This window comes from Apostichopus japonicus, chromosome 6 (genome assembly GCF_037975245.1).
Source record: "Apostichopus japonicus isolate 1M-3 chromosome 6, ASM3797524v1, whole genome shotgun sequence".
Taxonomy (NCBI): Eukaryota; Metazoa; Echinodermata; class Holothuroidea; order Aspidochirotida; family Stichopodidae; genus Apostichopus; species Apostichopus japonicus.
Genome location: NC_092566.1, coordinates 385,535 through 408,443, shown reverse-complemented (window position 1 = coordinate 408,443; position 22,909 = coordinate 385,535). Strand labels below are relative to the sequence as shown.

General features: G+C 37.1%; 1 protein-coding gene across 1 annotated transcript; it reads left to right on the top strand.

The window, feature by feature from the left end:
- Positions 1-907: 907 nt before the first annotated feature.
- LOC139968564 (uncharacterized) lies at positions 908-22,660 on the top strand. The gene is made up of 6 exons (XM_071972651.1): positions 908-1,151; positions 7,716-8,031; positions 9,595-11,294; positions 11,802-12,949; positions 18,175-18,278; positions 19,000-22,660. The coding sequence occupies exons 2-5, from the start codon at positions 7,728-7,730 to the stop codon at positions 18,257-18,259; spliced, it is 3,237 nt and encodes a 1,078-aa protein (XP_071828752.1). The 5' UTR covers positions 908-1,151; positions 7,716-7,727; the 3' UTR covers positions 18,260-18,278; positions 19,000-22,660.
- Positions 22,661-22,909: the final 249 nt, after the last annotated feature.

The following is a 22,909-nucleotide window of genomic DNA, read 5'->3' as shown; positions in this document are numbered from 1 at the left end:
GATCCTGGTACCTATGGCAGTTCCGTGTCATTGAAGGTAATGCTTGTCCATGAACGTACAATTAGTTGATTTTGGTAAGAACATGTTGCTTGGGACCTTATGTCAGAGATGGGTGGAAAAAGGTGGATAGAAACGTCATGGCCTCTTACTTATACATATTCTCTTACACAGGCCTTTAAGTGGATAAGCAGTTTGCTAACAGTTTTGTTTCAACAATTTTATTATTTGTTTTGTTTAATATTACAGTAATATGGTTACTAGCATGTGGAATGGAAAGTATTCTCTATTCCTATGTGGTGTGATAAACTGAAACCATCCATCGAAACACACATAAATACGACGATGGATACACCATTTGTACGGAAGCGTAGAAGGGACATTGCATTGACGAGTTACCAACTTGACAAAACGACAATTATCTGCAAATTGACGAGTTGCACACTTACTACCATCTCGACAAAATGACAAAATTCAGAAAATTGATGCATTGACGAGATAACGGATCTCGGCAATGCAACAATTTTCTGCAAATTGACGAGTTGCACACTTACTACCATCTCGACAAGATGACAAAATTCAGAAAATTGACGAGTTGACGAGATATCGGATCTCGTCAATGCAACAATTTTCTGAATTTTGTCATCTTGTCGAGATGGTAGTAAGTGTGCAACTCGTCAATTTGCAGAAAATTGTTGCATTGAATAGATCCGTTATCTCGTCAAAACGTCAATTTTCTGAATTTTGTCACGTTACCATCTCGTCAACTCGTCAATTTGCAGATAATTGTCGTTTTGTCAAGTTGGTAACTCGTCAATGCAATGTCCTTTCTACGCTTCCGTACATTCCGTAGGAAGGTCACGCAACCGTGACCTTCCCGTGCTTTGCGCGTTGTCGCAATCCTAAATTATTACAACATATTAATACGCTGGGATACCCCTAGTCTACGATAACGTTACTCAGACACGATCGTTACTAATACTAGTCAAGTTAGTGAAGCTAGCACGAATCTGATTTTAGACGTAGCTTAGGCCTGAGCCCAAGGTTAGGATTTTGGATGGCTTACATCAAACCGTAGGTGGTGGGAATAGGCTATGGCGATATCAGACGGAATGAGCACATGACAATGTTTTACCAAAGCAAAAGAGAACTCAGTAAGTATTTTCTTGAGGGCATATTGTAACGTCGAAAAGTTACACTACATGATTCAGTGGCCTGGGCCTGAGCCTCCACAGGCTATAGTATTTAGGTTACACATAGTGTCAGTAATTCGTAGTCTATACGTGTATCTTCTCCATCCTCCTAAATTATTTCAATGTGCCTAATCAGTTCAGTAAGCCATTCTGCTCCTCCAAAAAAAACACAAAAAAACACGGTTCTTTCGCTGACAAAAACGTTGTTTCCCGCTGCCAAATTTTGTTTGCGTCGGAAAGCACCTTTTTGTGTCAGCGGAAAGTACCGTATGGGGAGAATAACTGTACCGATACTTGTTCCTAGTACTTGTATACCCTAAGTTAGGGCAGGCCATAAGTATAGGCCTTACTGTAGTGTTAGTGTTACATGTTAGGCCTAGGTATCTTACTTACTGTTAGTGTTCGACCGATTGTATGACAATCGGTTTTACCGATTACCGATTATTTCCTGTGACAATCGGCCGATTACCGATTATTTCAAAATTTTCGTGGAACTGGCCTAATGTATGATTTAGTGTTATGCATGATTACCAACTTCTAAGAACACTGTAATACATACATAGGGCGATGTACGATTATAACGAGGAGTCGCAATATTGCAATCCCGCCACAACACAGTACTGTACAGACTACAGAAGGGGAAAATAGTAGCCATTAGCTACGAAATGAAAAGCAAAAAAGTTAGGGACAGGTTTTACAACTGCTATTAAAACCATTATCAGTGTTGCAACTCCAACGTAAATTAAGTAAAAAGTATATCACACGTAAATAAAACATTCGTTATTTCGTTAGCTGATATCGAAATATATAATCTGATATGAAAAAAATGTGTAGGCCTAAGAGTAAGTTGGCCTGACGTTTCGATCATAGTAGGATCGAAATGTAACGCCACATTATTTGTAACATATTCTTACACAGGCTCTTTAGTGGATAAGCAGTTTACTAACAGTTTTATTTTATTATGAAAAATAAAACATTGCCGAACGTTTGCTTCAAGTTTTCAATGATTACCATCTGCGCGGTAAAACTTCCGATCGAATGAACGTTGTTTCAAACGATCATACACAGTAAGCCAATGGCGCTTCTCCATTGACTTAACTACATGTGGGAGAAATCACACACTAAAGTCCCATTGACTTTGTCGCAGCGTGTCACTGGAAATCAGACTTGCTTTTAGTCGGTTGCGGTAAGGAGTTTAGTTACTGTTAGCACGTATGGGGCATAGGAAAAAAGTTCATCGGGTTTTTCGTAAAAATATGCGTAAGAATGTTTGCCTAATCACAAAATAATGTTTTGCAGTAGAACCTCTGAGGAATGTCGCCAAACGTGTTTATGGATATTGAGGTGTATTTGGAGCCTTGATTTCATCATTTTATGCCATTTGTAAAATCTTGGGCGCATTTTCAAACTTAACAGTTCTGAAGCTCAACCGTTCTTCAGCCAGACTAGCCTAATGTACGTAGTTCTCACAATGAACAAAGCCTAATGTTATTGTTTTCACTTTCCAGTTTTCACCTACGGTGAAACGGGCAAAGTGGTTCAAAAGTATACTTATTTGGTGATTATATTTAGTATAGACAATTTTTCTTTCTTATCAATCGTTTAACATGATGACAGGTGGTTTTGTTAGATGCAACAAGCGAAGTAAAAAAATACGTCGTTCCCCTAAGCTTATCGCGGGTATACTGTGTGATGTTACGCGGGTATACTGCATGATGTTAACTTCCAAAACTGGATAGTGTATCGAACAGCATTTGTACAAACTCGCGCGAGGGACTTACGATACCGTTACACGGTAGATTAGCGCACCTTCCCCGGCTATGAATAGCATCGAATCGAATGATCAAATTTTTTTCTCCCGGTGTGGTTGTGGTGTATCAAAAGCGCAGAAAATACAATCCTTTATGTGGAACGTTAATAATCGGTTCCAACTAATCGGTAGCGCAATGGATTTTGCCGATGCCGATTATTTACCGATTGTCTGATAATCGGCCCGATGCCGCTTGTCTAACCGATTATCGGTCGAACACTACTTACTGTAGCTTAGGCCAAGGCCTAATGTTTAAGAGAGCTAGGGCTTGCTTATCATTTTTACCCTACACTTCGCTGGGGCATTGAGCAAAACTCGATTTGGGTCTAGGTTAGGCTACTCAGCACTATGAAATATTGACTAGGCCACATTTTCCCAAGGCTAGGGTTGTTTGTATAATTTCATTCAAAAAAGGTCTCTTTACAGAATGATGCCTCACATCCATTGTTTAAGTTAATGAAGATGAATTTTACACCATTAGGCCTACGCTATAGTACAGTCAGTAGTCAGGACTTTGCTGTTTGTCTTCTCATTATTACTAGGGATAACTTGGACTCTAGTCTAGCCTCCATTCTAGGCCTATGATTGAGAAAGTCAATTCACATACCTTAGGATAGAGTTAACATAAATGAAAGGATCCCAACATAGTGATAGGGACTTTGATGCTTGTTAAAATTAAAAACATTTTAACTGAATTCTTACTGGTTTGGTTAGGCCTAACATTAGAACCAGCTTGGTTAATTATAAGATTAACTTATATGCAATCTCTGATATGCAAGCTCTTCTGTGAGGCTCTTCTGTGAAGCACAACCACCCTTCACCTCAGATGGGTAATCCATGTCCTGGCTAATAATAGCACATATTTCGACAACATTGTTTTTTCTTGGCTGAAACTGAAATATTAATTGGGGGTCTAATGATAGATAAGCCTCACTTCTAAGTGTAACGCTCAATGTAAAAAAAAGCTATCCTGTTCAAAAGAAGTACAATTCTCAGATACCAAAGAGAATCTCAAGGGATCGTTTCTTATAGTGCATATGCCTGTTCTAAACAAAAAGGTATCGATTTGGCTGATTTCATCAAGCTATCCATTCTTGTTTTTTCTTAGGCTAAACATCTTTATTTTATTTATCAAAATAATACACTTTGACAGAGTGTTTATTCTTTTCATTGTAAATTACCTTGATCATTGGTGAATTTTATGGACTTTTTTTGTGTGACAACCAATACTTTGATATGTGCTGGACATCAAACAGTCATATTAAAAATAAGTCCGAGAAAACATGCTCATCACTTGGAAGTGCCATTGACCAGCATGACAGCAGATATTGATCTCATTGATCTAAAGAGGGAGGAGTGTTCTAGTAAAGTTAAGCAACTACAGTGTAACAGTAGAAATTTAATGAAGACAAACATGTCAGAGTCATGTCAGAAAACCCAAGTTTTGATCTAGTCACTAGTATAGATGTTTTCTTTCATTTTTCAAGAAGTCAAACTTTCTTTATGTAATTAGTGCAAAATGTGGTCACCTGTATACAGTATCTTCTTTCACAAATGTAATTAAAAGATGCATTATACTGGAAAAATCTGACCCTGCATATTTTCCAATGGGTGATTGCAACCCCTCTCCCCCTCTTGAATATGAACATTTTGAAGAAATCTTCAAAAACAGAAATGTTACTTGTAATCTTGTCATCAAGATGATTCTAGCATGAAAGGTTATTTTTTCCATGTTTGCAGCATGAGATAAACCAAGTTGTCAGCATTAGCATTAACTTTGCAGTTTTTACAACTGCTGTGTTAGGTTAAAGAATGACATCATACTAGTTGAGGTGCTTTTATTGGTTCCTTGCTAAAAGCAAAGGAACCTATGTATTCAGGTTGGCGTGTGTGTGTGTGTATGTATGTGTGTGTGTGTGTGTGTGTGTGTGTGTGTGTGTGTGTGTGACGCTTAAGCTTGTATGCACGATAACTCAACAAGGGATTGACTGATCATGATCAAACTTGGTGGGTGGGTAGCCCATAGTGAGTAGATGAACCCTATTGTTTTTGGTGCCCACAAAGGTCACCAAAGGTCACTTATGGTCCAAAAACCCAAAATACTAAAACTGCAATAACTCCCAGTGCCAATGTGCGACAAGGTTGATATTTTGGGACAAGTTGTGAACTGGTTAGGGAAACATTTTGAAACTTAACGGTCATGTGATCTGAGGTCACCAAAGGTCAATTAATGTTAAAAAAACAGTTTTTTTGCGATAACTTGAGAACGAATTGTCCGTTAGGGTTGGGAGTTGCTTCAGTGTAATCCAATTGTCGACCCACATCTGGGTGACCCTTGACCTCAATTTGACCTCTGGTGACCTTTTCATGTTTTGGGGATTTTTACAGTTTCGATGCTATTTTCAGATGTCAAAGGTACCTTCCGATCATAAATATTGATAGGTTGACCCCCGTGTGACCTTTGTGTGCGAACTTATAAGGGGTCAAAGTTTTCGGTCGGAGTTAGGATGGCTGTACAGACTTATCGTGTTGATTTTTGGAATCAGCAGATCAAACTACATTTGAAACCAAGGTCAAAAGGTCAAAGGTCACATTAGAAAAAATGTGCTTAGTTTGGGAGAAAACGGGCAAAAAAGAAAATGTTTGGTTTTGATGCTAGATTTGGATATCAAAGGTACCTTCCGATCAAAAATGTCAATGGGTTGACACCCGGGTGACCTTTGTGTGTAAAGTTATACAAGGTCAAAGTTAATTTTCAGACATTTAATGCAATAACTCCCAGGGCCAAGGTGTAACAAGGTTGATATTTTGGGACAAGTTGCAAATGGTATAGAGGAATATTTTCAAACATAACGGTCATGTGATCCGAGGTCATCAAAGGTCAATTAATGTTAAAAAACTAGTATTTTAGGTGAGAAAATGGGCAAAGAAAAAATGTTTGAATTTTTACAGTTTTGATGCTATATTCACGTCTCACCAATCAAAAATGTCAATAGGTTTACCCCAGGTGACCTTTGAGTGTGAAGTTATATGAGGTCAAAGTAAATTTTCAGACATTTAGTGCAATAATTCCCAGTTCCAAGGTGTGACACGGTTGATATTTTGGGACAAGTTGCAAATGGTATAGGGGAATATTTTCAAACTTAACGGTCATGTGATCCGAGGTCACCAAAGGTCAATTAATGATAAAAAACTAGTATTTTTGCGATAACTTGAGAACGAATTGTCCGTTCGGGTTGGGAGTTGCTTCAATTTAATCCAATTGTCGACCCGCATCTGGGTGACCCTTGACCTCAATTTGACCTCTGGTGACCTTTTCATGTTTTGGGGATTTTTACAGTTTCGATGCTATTTTCAGATGTCAAAGGTACCTTCTGATCATAAATGTCAATGGGTTGACCCCCGTGTGACCTTCGTGTGCGGAGTTATACGAGGTCAAAGTTAATTTTCAGACATTTAATGCAATAACTCTCAGTTCCAAGGTGTGACACGGTTGATATTTTGGGACAAGTTGCAATGGTATAGGGGAATATTTTCAAACTTAACGGTCATGTGATCCGAGGTCACCAAAGGTCAATTAATGATAAAAAAACTAGTATTTTTGTGATAACTTGAGAACGAACTGTCCGTTAAGGTTGGGAGTTGCTTCAATGTAATCCAGTTGTCGACCCGCATCTGGGTGACCCTTGACCTCAATTTGACCTCTGGTGACCTTTTCATGTTTTGGGGATTTTTACAGTTTCAATGCTATTTTCAGATGTCAAAGGTACCTTCTGATCATAAATGTCAATGGGTTGACCCCCGTGTGACCTTCGTGTGCGGAGTTATACGAGGTCAAAGTTAATTTTCAGACATTTAATGCAATAACTCTCAGTTCCAAGGTGTGACACGGTTGATATTTTGGGACAAGTTGCAAATGGTATAGGGGAATATTTTCAAACTTAACGGTTATGTGATCCGAGGTCACCAAAGGTCAATTAATGATAAAAAACTAGTATTTTTGTGATAACTTGAGAACGAACTATATTCAGATGTCAAAGGTGCCTTCTAATCATAAATGTCAATAGGGGACCCCCGTGTGACCTTCGTGTGCGAAGTTATACGAGGTCAAAGTTAAAATATATTAATGAGGTCACAGGTCAAACGTGAAAAACTCCCAAGTTGCAATAACTTGGCTACTATTTATTGGAATTTCGTCAAACTTGGTATGATGATATTGGTAGATAGTCTCCACACACTGATGTGTGTTGCAATTGATATCATGCATGTTTATAAGGGGGGGGGGGGGCCTAGCATTATTTCGTTATGAAAAGTTTGTATGCACAATAACTCAACAAGGGAATGACCAATCATTACCATACTTGGTGAGTGGGTGGCCCATAGTAAGTAGATTAACCCTGTTGATTTTGGTGCTCACTTCATGAATATTAATGAGGTCATGGGGTCAAACGTGAAATACTCCAAATTGCAATTACTTGGCTACTATTACTAGTCGGAATTTCGTCAAACTTGGTATCATGATAATGGTAGATAGTCTTCACACACTGATGTGTGTTGCAATTGATATCAGGGCTTAGCATTACTTTGGCAACAAAAGTTTGTGAGCATAAATTACTGTTGTTGTATTAGGGCTTTGTTAGAAATTTCCCTATGAATGGAACTAATGAACAGCAGCAAGGAACCATGAAATGTTTTCATTCTGGTTTTGATTACAGAAGAAGAGAGACATGGCAAAACTCTCAGATGAGGTTGCTGCGGAGGTCGTGTCTATAAGTGACGATATCAAGAAGAAAGAGTTAGAGGATATTCTTCAATATCTTGTATTGAGGGAAATTCTTACGGTAAAACAACAAGAAGAAATCCATAAGTTTTCCAAACTTGTTGAGACACTCCTAGATCTGGAGGAAATAAGTGCAAGTCATTTGCAACCCTTAGTTGATTATTTATTTAAGATAGCAAAAAGAAAGGACCTTGCTAGCAAATTGGAAAGTCATGTTACTTCTGAAGACTCTACCACAGAGAACAGTAAAGGTAAGACATGAAAGGTTGATTGAAAGTTTTCATAACTTACAGTATATATTAAAAGGAATCTGCACAGGTTTGACTGCAAGTTTGTGCTTGTTTGTTAGTGTAGACTGTATAGACTGGCTTGTTTGTATTCAAAACTCACCCAGTCATTCTTATCATACTTGTCTAGATTCACCATAAATTGTTGATCTGATCAAAATCAGAGAAAATCATTTACCTGTCTAAGAGGAATATACAACAACAAAAAGAAGCCTTTTCACTTAGTTCCGTACAATAGTTCCAACATGGATCACTTGGTCACAGTTAACAACACAAAGCTACAGACATTCAAGGACTTGACTTCCCTGCAAATGATTAGGGAATTGGTCCTCCCCCCCCATCTGTGGATATAAGAAACAATATTTGTCATAGAAAGCTGGTACAATGTGGCTGACAAGATGTTGTCCATTTCCATCACTGTCACATTTGCGGATGGTGGGGTTTCAGGGGACAGGTGAGGATTCAAGACCTTCCTGAAGAGATATTTCGGTAAATTTATGAATAATTTGATGGTACTCTGGGAATGCAGCAGCAGCAGAGTTAATCATCTCAAATTAGTTTTTTTTTAAATTTGTTTATAAATATTAAAACACACTTATTCACAGAGAAAAATAATATATCTACAAAGAAAATGTGTAGCTTGATCATTGATGACATTTTAGATACAGAGAACCTTGACAGCTAAGCAAATAGTCCAAAGGTATCACAGTGCAAGGATAAATCAACAAGATTACAATAGGTCAGCAAAACGCACCCACTGAGAACACTTACGTGGAAGAATTTTGGGTTTATCAAATCCAGTTGCAATCATTAGACATTTACTCTCCCTTTCTTCTTTTTACAGTATCAAGAAGAACATAAACAGTGTTGTTAAGGGAAGAAATCCCATATAAGATCATAGAGCAAACAGTCGTATATATCGGTCAAGGAAACTTAACAATGCGATAAATATTTGTAAAAAACATAAGTTTCAGGATACCTGCATTGATAATGTCATATAGAGACTTGTATAAGTTGTGGAGGCCTTTCAATTTCATCATAACTTTCAGCTGGCAAGCTTGTTTCTCCTTTAAAGTAGCATTCCAGATATTTTCTTTCTGACATGAATTGATGTAAAGCCTTGTTCATATATCAGTGTGTGGGAGGGGGTACGGTTGTGAGAGAGGGGGAGGTCTGATGTAAAGCCTTGTTCATATATCAGTGTGTGGGAGGGGGTACGGTTGTGAGAGAGGGGGAGGTCTGATATTTTTTAAGTTGGAGCCTAGTTATGAATCAGTTATAATATATGTCCACTTATGCTAATTTGACCATGGAGAAGATTGGAGGCTATGAAGAGGAGGAAAGGAGCAGGGGATAGCGAGGGGGGGGGGGGGAGGGGGATTACTGATCACTCACTTTGTTTGCTGTATAACAAGACACTAGAGTACTTAGCTGAATGCACCAATCCTTTATAGATATCATGTCAAACAAGCTGAATTTCCTGTAATTTGATTCAACATTGCCTATTGTTTCTCTTTGCATTCTTAGGGAATGAACAGGAAATTGAAGGAAAACTACGCCAAGAGCTTACTCAAGCTTATGTTGCATTCACTAACATTTTCTTGAATCCCGAAAAGTGTGATGTTGATGATATCTTTTGCCCAGTTCAGCTCAATCTGAGTAAACGCCAAAACAGGAAGGAAACATTGTCTTCGCATGTAGAATTGTTCAATTTGGAAAAGAAAACTCGTGTGATTCTGAAAGGTAAAACAGCAAGCGGTAAATCTACACTCCTAAAGAAGATCACTAAAGATTGGGTTAATGGAAAGCTACCACAGTATGAGTTCGTGATTGTTCTCTTTACAGGACAATTAAAGCCCGAATGGACAATTGGTCAAGCAGTAGTACAATGCCTCCTCTCAAAGGATTGTCAAATCTCTCCTCAGCAAGTGGATATGATATTGTCCAAAAAACAGGAAAAGGTAGCCATCTTATTTGATGCTTATGAAGCAGACATGTTTACAGTTACATCTGATGAGCCAAAGTCGCCCTCTCCACTTCTCCTTCTAAGTGAGATTCTGACTTACAAACTGCTAAGAGAAACCTTTGTGCTCCTTGCAACAAGACTTCAGAGTGCAAGGGAACTTTGCAATCAAGCAGGTGACTTGTATGCTGCATACCAACATGTAGAAATGGGTGGCTTCAAAGCAGAAACTATGGAACACTTTGTGAAAGCCAATGTCTCTACAGAAGAAAAACAGGGGAGCCTTCTCAGGTACCTGGAGACAAACAATTTAAAGGCAATGGCATGTACCCCAGGGTTTCTTCATATGTTGTGCAAGTACTGGAATATTCAAAACTCACCAGCTCCTCCAGAAATGCTGAATTCCCTCTTCCATAATATGTTGTATGCCCTGTTTGATCATTCCAGGGGTTCAGGAGATAACCAAAACAGACAATGTCAATTCGGATCAATGATGCTTTGCATTGGTCAGAAAGCATTCATGGCCATTCTGAATGGGAAGGAGGTTTTCAGCTTAAATATGTTTAAGGATGGCAAGAATGATGAACAAGTTATGAATTGCCTTAAGTTTGGTCTCTTAAAACATGAGGATTCATTCAAGTATCAAAAGCCATTCCATTGTATCAGTAATGCAAGGTCAAAACCTTTTCCTATTCAAGAAGAGAGCCAAGAGGAGGAGGAGGAGGAGGAGATGGAGGATGTTCTTTCACCCCTCGATGCCCTTGTATCATTCCATAGTAATCACATTCATTGTTACTGTGCTGGATTGTACCTCAGAGAATTAGCAAAAACTAACTTCAGTTCATTCCAGAAGAAGCTGAAAAAGTTATTCAAAGCTGTGGACAGACTCTTTGAAAATAAGAACATCTATGTGTTTTTGTTCTGTTTTAGCATTGCAGGTGAAAAGGATGGTAGAAGTAAATTGAATACCGAGATAGGACGTTTCATGTTGAAACAGATGGCTCAAGTAATAGAGAAAGCTGAATCAAAGTTACAGTTACATCCTGATCTGACCACAGAGATGCAAGTATACGAGATAAGAAATCACTACACAAAGCTATGCCTCCACTGTAACTATGAAGCCCAAGTGAAGTCTGCACTCAATGCAGAAATGGTAAAATGCATCAAAGGCCACAATATTTCACTTGTTGGATTGTCTGAGTATACAGCAAGGGCATTACAGTATTACTTGAAACACAGCAGATCAGGAGAACCTGCTAATCAGGTGAGATAATTAATGTATGCATCATTTACTTGGTATTATAACAAGTATACATTATACAGTCAACAGTTAGTGTTGCACTTAAATTCATTGTTTCTCATACTTTACTTTCATGATTGTGAAGCAACACATCTAAGAAGATCATATGACATCATAGAGTACTGCTTTGTAGCAAACCATTCTTTTCACATTTAGCTTAGAAAGTTACCAATTGATGGAGAAAACCAGTTGTGCTTATATGACATAGCAAAGTTCCTTCCCTCCGACGGACGGACGGAGGGACCGACCGACCTACCTTTGAGTCTGCATGTAATTATGTAAGGATATCTACATTGTCTGTGTATATCGAGTGTGACATTTTAGTGTGACTGTAGCAACAACCTTTGAGCCTACATGTATAATGATATTCACACCTTCTGTTCATTGATTTATTGAGATATTTTATGTCTTGACAGTAAAACAATATCTCTCATTCAAGTTCATATTGACTGATCCCTTTTGTATTATTAGTTTCAGCTGGAATCTTTGAAAATAATTACTCTTGGAAATGAAGTGAACATTGCTTGCCTAAAAGAGTTTTCAAAGAATGTCCCAGGAGGTATGGATTTCTTCAGGTCAAGTATGGAAATGTGCATGGCCATGGACAAGGAGGAACTGCAGGCATTTATCAAAACTAAAGAAGAACAGTTAAAAAAAGTAAACTATGCAGAAGACTTGTGTGATGTCAAGAAAGGGGCTCTTCTGGATTATTATTGTGACATTCGTAGTTGGAATCCTCACACGAATGTTGTGCTCCCTGTCATTGAGTCGGTTATCAAGTACCAATTAGAAACCTTGAAAGAACTTCGTCTTACTATTCAAGATATAAATACCGAAACCTGGATGAAGTTGTTTGAAGCCATCAAGGGAGGCAAGTTGAAGACCTTGAAAATATTGGACTTAAGCTTCTGTGAACTTGGCAAACATCAACTTCGAGTACTGTCTTTATGTTTCCTTAATTCGAAGAAAGTGCTTCCTAACTTGAAGGAATTAGCTTTAGGTGGTGTCAGATGCTCCGATGCAGCAATTCAAAAGTTGATGCATTTGACAACCTTGGAGAGCCTAACACTTCAAAATTGTTGTCTGACAGAAAAACAGATGTTCGTAGTGTTCGATTCTGTCAAAACCATGAAGGGATTGAAGAAATTGGACTTGCGCAGGAACGAATTTTCCAGCGATAATGCCTTTGAGTTTGACATGGTACTCAAGGAACTGAACTTGGAAGAGTTGAAATTAAGTTTAAACAAAGCAGAGAAACATATTTCTAAATTGTTAATTAGTATTAAGGGACAGAAATCTCTGAAGATTCTTCATCTTAATCATTGTCCAGTTCCATTAGACTTGCTAAGGTCCTGTAAAGACGTTCCCTGTGAGCTTCCTAAGTTGTTAGATTTCCGTCTTTCTGCATCATTGCCATGTTTCAAGTCAAGAAACCCACCTCAACTGCCAAAGATCAAGCCCACCCAAGAAACCATGAATACCTTTATAAAGAACTTAAAAACCCTGAAGAACTTAGAGACATTTAGTCTGCTGTACTGTGAACTGGATGCCAGCCACTTCATGAATCTCCGCAGTGCCTGCCAATACTTGAAAACTAACTACAAGCTTAAGTTAATGAGGTAAGATTCAATTGCCAGATGCTATATGGTATGTAGATACGGTGATGTCATAAATGTTGATTGACATCATTCATGGTATGTAGATACGGTGATGTCATCAATGTTGATTGACATCATTCATGGTATGTAGATACGGTGATGTCATCAATGTTGATTGACATCATTCATGGTATGTAGATACGGTGATGTCATAAATGTTGATTGACATCATTCATGGTATGTAGATACGGTGATGTCATCAATGTTGATTGATATCATTCATGGTATGTAGATACGGTGATGTCATCAATGTTGATTGACATCATTCATGGTATGTAGATACGGTGATGTCATCAATGTTGATTGACATCATTCATGGTATGTAGATACGGTGATGTCATCAATGTTGATTGACATCATTCATGGTATGTAGATACGGTGATGTCATCAATGTTGATTGATATCATTCATGGTATGTAGATACGGTGATGTCATCAATGTTGATTGACATCATTCATGGTATGTAGATACGGTGATGTCATCAATGTTGATTGACATCATTCATGGTATGTAGATACGGTGATGTCATCAATGTTGAGTGACATCATTCATGGTATGTAGATACGGTGATGTCATCAATGTTGATTGATATCATTCATGGTATGTAGATACGGTGATGTCATCAATGTTGATTGACATCATTCATGGTATGTAGATACGGTGATGTCATAAATGTTGATTGATATCATTCATGGTATGTAGATACGGTGATGTCATCAATGTTGATTGACATCATTCATGGTATGTAGATACGGTGATGTCATCAATGTTGATTGACATTCATGGTATGTAGATACGGTGATGTCATCAATGTTGATTGACATCATTCATGGTATGTAGATACGGTGATGTCATCAATGTTGATTGACATCATTCATGGTATGTAGATACGGTGATGTCATCAATGTTGATTGACATCATTCATGGTATGTAGATACGGTGATATCATAAATGTTGATTGACATCATTCATGGTATGTAGATACGGTGATGTCATAAATGTTGATTGACATCATTCATGGTATGTAGATACGGTGATGTCATCAATGTTGATTGACATCATTCATGGTATGTAGATACGGTGATGTCATAAATGTTGAGTGACATCATTCATTGATTCCTTGCTGGAGGCAGACGGAATCTGTGTGATGATGGTGGCCTGAGTGTGTGCGTGCCTGTGCGTGTATGTAAGTATGTGACGCTTGTAAACAGGGTAACTCAGAAAGTACATGATGGATTAACTTAATACTTGCTATGTGGATCCCTCTTATTGACTACAATAAACCTATTCTTTCCTGTGAAGTTAAATTGTCATTTGGGGTTATCGACGGTCACAGTCTGAAAACTTTTAAACAATGATAACTCAAAAAGTACATCTTTTTGAGTACAAAAACCCTATTGAAATTGGTGGAGGTCAAAGGTCTTTTGTGGTCAACAGATAGAAGTGCGTAAAACCTTGTAAACATGATAACTCAAAAACTGCGTGTTTAGTATGTAGAATCAGCTTAGTGAGTGCAAGAACCCTATATGAATTGGTAGGGTGCAAAGGTCACATGAGGTCAATATGTGTCAAAGTATGTAATCCCTTTAAACAAGTTGATTCTAAGCTTACAGCTAAACTAATTTCTGAGTTCTACCATGCTATAATTTTCTTTTGGTGAACACAGTTTGGTCAACTACTATAGTTAAAGTGAACAGGCCCAATATAAAATAGAAAGCAAGTGATACTTCAACTATATATAGTCATCAAGGAAATGAAATCTGCTTCCAATAGTTGATACTCAGATTGCTTTGGAAGCTTTAAAAATTGATCTTATTCTCAGTGATTTATACTTGATAAACTTTAACTTTGACGTAAGTTGTGGAATGATTCACATTGTATAAACAATGTGATGTACAGTAACTCTTATTCATTAATAACAATTACTGAAGAGATGTTCGATGGCAGAGCTTATTTGCTAGCTCAAAATCAACTGGTAGACCAATATGTCCATTTGCTCTGAATACATCTCTGTGTCTATATTTCACATCTAGGAAGACTGGTCTTTCTGGATATTGAACAACTTGGAATAAAAATTCTATAGGGTTAAGTCCCAATCTGTGAATTGATTGGTTGATGCCCACAAGTGAGTGACACAAATAAGAGTTGGACATCTCTGATCTTTTCTGGTTCTCACTTAATTCTTGGACAAATTTTTACACATTTGCTCTACATAAGTCAGATATGTGAAATTTAGAGCAAGTTATATGGCAAGGATTCACAAAGCGAACTAGCTTTCTAGTTCCTTGATGAAATAGTCCATGGGCTAGCAGGACCCACCGAGCACCCCCCCCCCAGACTCTCCGCGAGTGGTATCATTTTGTTCAGGGGACCCGTCCAAACAATATTTTGCATGTTACCATTGAAAATGTGGACCTGGCGATGCTACCACCCTGCAGTGGAGTGTTGCAACAGCATATCTGTAGAGTTAACTACCAGGTCGCTATATGGAGATGTGCAGACATTCCCATTCAAGACGTTCCATCGCCAACAGATGGACATGAATGGACTCTGAAGTCTGGTTTCCTGGAGCCATTGTGGGTGGACGGACCAATTCTTCCCCAAGCGCTAGTGGACGAAGTGGAACTACTTGACCCAAGCTGTGAATCAGATGATGAAGCTTCTGATGACTCACTACCTGCTCCATCAGAAAGCGATGACAGTGACAGTGAGAGTGAATTGTCGTACAGGTGGAAACTTACATCAGGATAACTGTAAATTTAGAGAAGTACTTGCATCACATGTTAGTTCTGAATGCCAAGCAGCCATTTTGGAATTCAAGATGGTTGAATATGTTACCAACAAAGGGGCCCAGCATTAATATCACTGAGCCTAGTGAAATACTTGACAATAAAAACATGGCAATGTTTTATTTTGTTTTATTTTTATAATGTTGTTGATCTTATTGGATTCCTTAACTCTGGAAACATGGGTTTGTGAAAGTGAAAATAGTTCCAAATGGCAGCCATTTTGAATTTCAATATGGCTTCCTCAGCACAATGTCCCAGTGTTAATGTTTTTATTCTTATTGGATTCCTTGACCCTGAAAACATGGGTATAGACACCAGAATTATAACTCTATGTGCTTTAGAAGCTGAGTTATAGGTAAAAATAGTTCCGAATTGGCGGCCATTTTGAATTTCAAAATGGCCGCTGCAGCGCCATGATCCAATGGTTATGTCTTTGTTCTTACTGGATTCCTTGACCCAGAAAACATGGATATAAACACCAGAATTATAACTCTATGAGCCTTAGACCCCGAGATATGGGTGAAAATAGTTCCAAATGGCGGCCATTTTGGAAAATGGCGGAAATGCAGAGTCGATCCCAACATTTTCAATGGTAACATGCAAAATATTGTTTGGACGGGTCCCCTGAACAAAATGATACCACTCGCGGAGAGTCTGGGGGGGGGGTGCTCGGTTGGTCCTGCTAGCCCATGGACTAAAAGCAAGTGCTCTTGGCTATTTCTTATTGAATAACAGAACACTATGGATGTTATGGAGGTCAAAAGTCAACTGAGGTCAAAATCTGAAAAGTTTATATATTATATATATTATATTGTCAAAAGTAAAGTGTGGAAGAACTTCATATGTGGTATGTGCATCCACCTTAATACAAAGAATCTACTGTTTTGAGGGAGAAGTTAAAAGCCACCAGAGGTCACTATATATTAGTATATAATTCAAATTCTTAAAATTTTAGCTCCAAAAGTAAAGCCTGCCTGAATTTAATACAAGTTTTGTATATAGTTCCACTACAGTGTTTAGCAATGACCTTTTTTTGATTTTTTATTGAGATCGAAGATCATTTGGGTCACTTAAGGTTAAAATCTGGAAAGTTAATCACAGTATTAAAAAGGGAAATCACATAGCATGCTTATTTCTGGTCACTCATATTTGTCTCTATTAAAGTCATGCGCTTAACCAGATAATCAATGTTAAACCAATTAACCGTCTGTAGAAAAATATTCAGATAGGGGCAAACACACAAGTTTTGGTTTTCAATAACCGGTTAATGGTCCAAATAATTAACCTGTTAAGTCGCTTACAATAAGAGAATCAACCGTCCAAAATAAAACTGTTTTTTGTGTCGGGTGTCTGAGGCTGGGCCAAACAAACATACATGTATAACATCCATCCATATTTTTACTCCAAATATGAAACTACAGATCCTGAAAACAATAGTATCTGCCTTAACTATATTCAAGTTGGGTCTTCCCTTGACTCCAAGATAACCACAATGGAACATTGACTTCAACCTACGACCCTCTCGACCATGGCAAAACCCAACACACACACATCAATGACTTTTGAACCACAATGGAACATAGACATCAACCGTCGAACGATCTCTACCACGGCAAAACCCAAGACGTACACATCAATGACTTTTGAACCACAATGGAACATTGACATCAACCTACGACCCTCTTGACCATGGCAAAACCCAACACATACACATCAATGACTTGTGAACCACAATGGAACATTGACATCAACCTATGACCCTCTTGACCATGGCAAAACCCAACACATACACATCAATGACTTGTGAACCACAATGGAACATTGACATCAACCTACGACCCTCTTGACCATGGCAAAACCCAACACATACACATTAATGACCTGTGAACCACAATGGAACATTGAATTCAACCTATGACCCTCTTGACCATGGCAAAACCCAACACATACACATCAATGACTTGTGAACCACAATGGAACATTGACTTCAACCTATGACCCTCTTGACCATGGCAAAACCCAACACATACACATCAATAACTTGTGAACCACAATGGAACATTGACTTCAACCTATGACCCTCTTGACCATGGCAAAACCCAACACATACACATCAATGACTTGTGAACCACAATGGAACATTGACTTCAACCTATGACCCTCTTGACCATGGCAAAACCCAACACATACACATCAATGTGAAAGCATAAAGAAGAAAATAATAACTGCTGTGGTCACATTTACAGCCACTCTCAGTTTGTCAGGTCCAATGAAACATGTCCAAATGCATTCTTTTGTATGTGTTATGGTTTAAATATATATTTACTTATTATTTTGCCATAAGTTGAATCACGTCATATTTATCACATTAAAATTAATATCTGGGTTTGTTCACAGGTACAGCTATGCAGCCCTTCCAGCAGAGTCTGAGGCTAAAAGAGGGCTTTTAAGATCGAGTGAAGAGTTCATGCAACTTTGGTGATGATCGTTCTATACTATCAGTAAGTTGTGTAGTGTACTTCCTCTCTGGAGTTTCCATTATTGTACCCTGGAAGAGGAGAGAGGTTGGCAGAGTGCATGTGATTAACTTTTGCTACAGCTGATCAAAATGAAGATGAAGATGTGCATTGGTATCAGCACTGAAAAAGAAACCGGTTTATTCAATAGAAAGAAGTAAAACAAAAGACTGTATTAGAAAGAGATTTCATCCTTCTGTTTTAGAATCATCACCACCAACAACAACAAAAGGGTGAATCTGCAGCCATACACAAATTTAAGGATTTTACAAGAGTTAATGGAATCCATTACTTTCGTCCTTGTGTCTGCAAATGTAATCTCACAATTTCACAAGACTGGAAGTTTGTGGCTTTCAAAACTGCAAGAGAAGTATGAGAGTCATCAAAGGTGAACTTATTGAGTTAGCCTGTCAAATGTTTTATTTTCTTCAGAATCTGACCATTAACAACTTCAAATCACCTATGACATTGACCACAAGCAAGAAGAGCTATCTACATATTAACAATGAATTTCACCGAAAGCTCAACTATGTGTTAGCTGATTTGCACGTCTTTCAGATTTAACTATCACGTTTATCAATTATTATTTTGATTGTAGTTTATTTCCATTAAATATGTTCTCTGTGTGACAAAAACACTGCTACAGTGTCTTCAACATTTATTTGAATAGCTTAAAGAATAAAACACATTTTTATGTTGCTTGCAGATGTCTCCACACAGAGCAGAATCATCAGTACTGTGGAGGAGCATCTCTTTGCTAGATGATGCTACAGGCAGTGTTTTACCAATCATGTCACCTTTGACCCTAACCCAGCAAAGGTAAATTGAGAGAGGAAGGTATTTCAGCTGTAGAAGTGTTCAGCACAGAACTTTAACCTGTAATGGTGGAGACATTACTTAAGCAAGCATTATACCAGCCAATATGTAGTACTATGTTACCTGAACATAATTTATGCTGCAACCAAAGGAACCATATATATATATTTTGTGGTTTAACTGAAGTATCACATTTGAGACATCTGTAGATTTTGTTTGTTTTTCGTACAACAAAGTCATATTGCACAGCCAAAAACTGAGTGAATGGAAGACTGGTGCAGTGGCAACAGTTTGTAGCAATTGTACATAAAGTAATGCAATAGTTGTTAACATTTTAATGCAAATTGCTGTAAGTTTTACCAGTACTCCTGAATCCCTCAACAATCTGGTACTTTGAGTTAATTGTTCAATTTCTACATATGATGATTCACCGTCTGACTCTCACTCCTCACAGTAGGGTAGATCTGGTAGAGGAACAGCTTAGTACTACAAGTATTCCTCATTTTTCAGGTTTATAGATTCAAGGGAAAGTTCAAGTTGAGTAAAAAGTTGCAACAGTTCATACTTCGAGGAATACTTTCAAATGTTTGAGAAGTAATGATCAAAAATTCAGATCAAATGAAACAGATCAAAATGTGAATTTTATAATGGTTGTTTTTTATGCATCATAAAACAGTTTTATGCAATATTATTTATTCAAGTTTTAACTGATGTTGAATAGTTCACTAAAAAATGAAGCATATGAAGATACAATGATTAAATGTTGGCAAAATGCCAATAGATCAGTGTTTTAAGAATATTTTATAGAATTCTTGCATAGTTTAAACCGTATTAAATAAAAATATGCTCAAAGTTGGTCACAAATACTAAATCTTCTTAATACAGTGCTCAAAGTATTTTTTTTTTGGCCATCTTCAGTGCCTCTCAACAATTTGATGGTTTATATTCATTACAAATTGAAACTGCTCAAGTTTTGGGATATTTCATATAACCATTACATATAACTAGGTTTAATGTAAAGAAATTCATTTAAAAGTTGCCCATTTGCTTAAATATCATATCCTATCCTATATACACATTTATGTGTTTGTTTGTGTGTATGCATGTATGTATGTCTGTATATATATGAATATTAATAATTATGAATGTTAGTCTATCATGCCACATCTCAGTCAGCTGATCAATATCAAGAGTTCAGTACTAAACAGTGTTCTTACAGTTCACCTATAGCTGTTGTGCAGCTCAAGGTGTGTTCTTCCATGCTAAAAGATGAAAATCTATTGAATATTATTTTTATTCCAATTAAATGCTATTTTTTTTATGCCACATTTCATTTTCATTGCTCTTTGTTTGTATAAATGAAATAACCATTTTAATAATGTATAGTTTGGACAATGTATTTTCCTTGTGATATAGTTTCTTCTATCCATTATTTGTTTTAAAGAGATCTTGTTAAGTAATTCATTGCATTGTTCATTTACTGGTGTATTGTAGCTGTTCTCATACTAAAATTATGTAACATTGTTCATTTACTAGTATTGCCTAGCAAATATTCCATTTCTAGAATTATGTAACATACTTTATCAGTATTACATAACAATGTTCCTTTTCTAGTATAACACAATAGTGTCCCTTTACTAGTACTCTATTTCATTGATCCTTGTTTAGTATTTTGATCTTGGTTCATTTACTGGTTTTATGTAGCTCTGATACTAGAACTATGTAAAATTGTTCATTTCTTAGTACCACATAACACTATTGAATTACTAGTTGTACATAACAATGATAACATGCTACCAGTTGGTTTAATGTGATAAAGAGTTCAGGTATCTTTCATTTCTCATTCATCATGAACAATTTCTATAATGTCCTCCTTTTGTACTTACTCTACTTTCTACAAGGCTATGATATTGTATTTTAGATATACATGTATATTGCCTATGCTAATTTGTGTATGTTTAATCGTGTCCCTGTTAAATCATGGACCCTGTGCCTTATATGTGCTGTGCTGTAACATTTATGGCATTGTGCTGTGTGAGGCAATACAAACATTTGGAGTAATAGGTCGTTTGTGATCTTTAAATGTTTCCTTGTTAAATCATGGACCCTGTGCCTTATATGTGTTGTGCTGTAACATTTATGGCATTGTGCTGTGTGAGGCAATACAAACATTTGGAGTTATAGGTCGTTTTTGATATTGAGAAAAACAGTAATTACAGAGAATTGGGAAATTTGATTAATTAGTTTAAATCAATGTATGTGTAACAGAACAATACATCCCAAGCCCATTGATTTCAGATGTCATGGTAACAGCATATATTATTTCATTGCAAACTGTATTGCTATTAAGTATGCCATGAAGATCCGAGAAAGGTCACATATTTAATTTTATTGACATACACAAGTCTTTTTCTGGTTTCCTGCAGAATAAATTGCTTTCTGTTTTCTCCATTTTGGTGTTTAGGAATGATACAATCAGGTGTACCAGTTAATTCAACTATTTTGGTGAATTGGACTCAATGTTGATGAACACTGAAGTATATTTATGAAACTATAATAGCAATCAAACAAACTTAGATATAGAAAGTAAGAAATACATATATTTATCCTCAAGAATGAAACTATATGATAGTATCTATGAAAAGGTTTTGACAATTTTATCCAGTGTGACCACATTTAGTATTTCTAGGCTGAATGAAGTAAGATACATAGCAACAGTTACATTGTCATAGCAACAGTTACATTGTCATAGCAACAGTTACATTGTCATAGCAACAGTTACATTGTCATAGCAACAGTTACATTGTCATAGCAACAGTTACATTGTCATAGCAACAGTTGCATTGTCATAGCAACAGTTGCTTCATGAAAATAGTCATACTTAATATATTATATAAAATATATACAAATGGAAGATATTTATAAGATGTTGAATATACACGGCTGATGTGAAAGGTTCCTCCCAGTACTGAAGCATCACAAAGGCGGTAGAGACTGATGTATTATACATCAGTGTTATAAGATGGTATCATCGATACATCTCTGCATGGTCAGTTGGTTTGGTTCTCTGTGTATTTTTACCATGCAGTACTGAAGCATCACAAAGGTGAAAGAGACTGAAATATTATACATCAGTGTTATAAGATGGTATCATCGATACATCTCTGCATGGTCAGTTGGTTTGGTTCTCTGTGTATTTTTACCATGCAGTACTGAAGCATCACAAAGGCAGAAGAGACTGAAATATTATACATCAGTGTTATAAGATGGTATCATTGATACATCTCTGCATGGTCAGTTGGTTTGGTTCTCTGTGTATTTTTACCATGCAGTACTGAAGCATCACAAAGGCAGAAGAGACTGAAATATTATACATCAGTATTATAAGATGGTATCATTGATACATGTCTGCATTGTCAGTCATCTAATAAATTCATGTATTTGATTTCAATTCCGATAATCTATCCGTCTTTCAACGATATCGAACGGAGATATGAGACATATATTTTATTAAAATAAAATATACTTAATAAATATGTGAGGAGAAGAAACCTGTTTTGTGTCGTATCTTTATTGGTCTCTACTGATGACTTCCAAGTTAACTATGAATGAAAAACCATAATCACATTTGTGCAGTCAACATTGACAACCACTTACTAAACAGCAAGCCAATTAGTTGATGGTTGCCACTCATTTTGAAAAGTGTGATTTACCGGCTTTGCTATTGCTTTGCAAAGGAACAGACGTTTACATGATATGAAGCATATGTTGTGACATCCAAATCAAGTCGTTTATCAGAG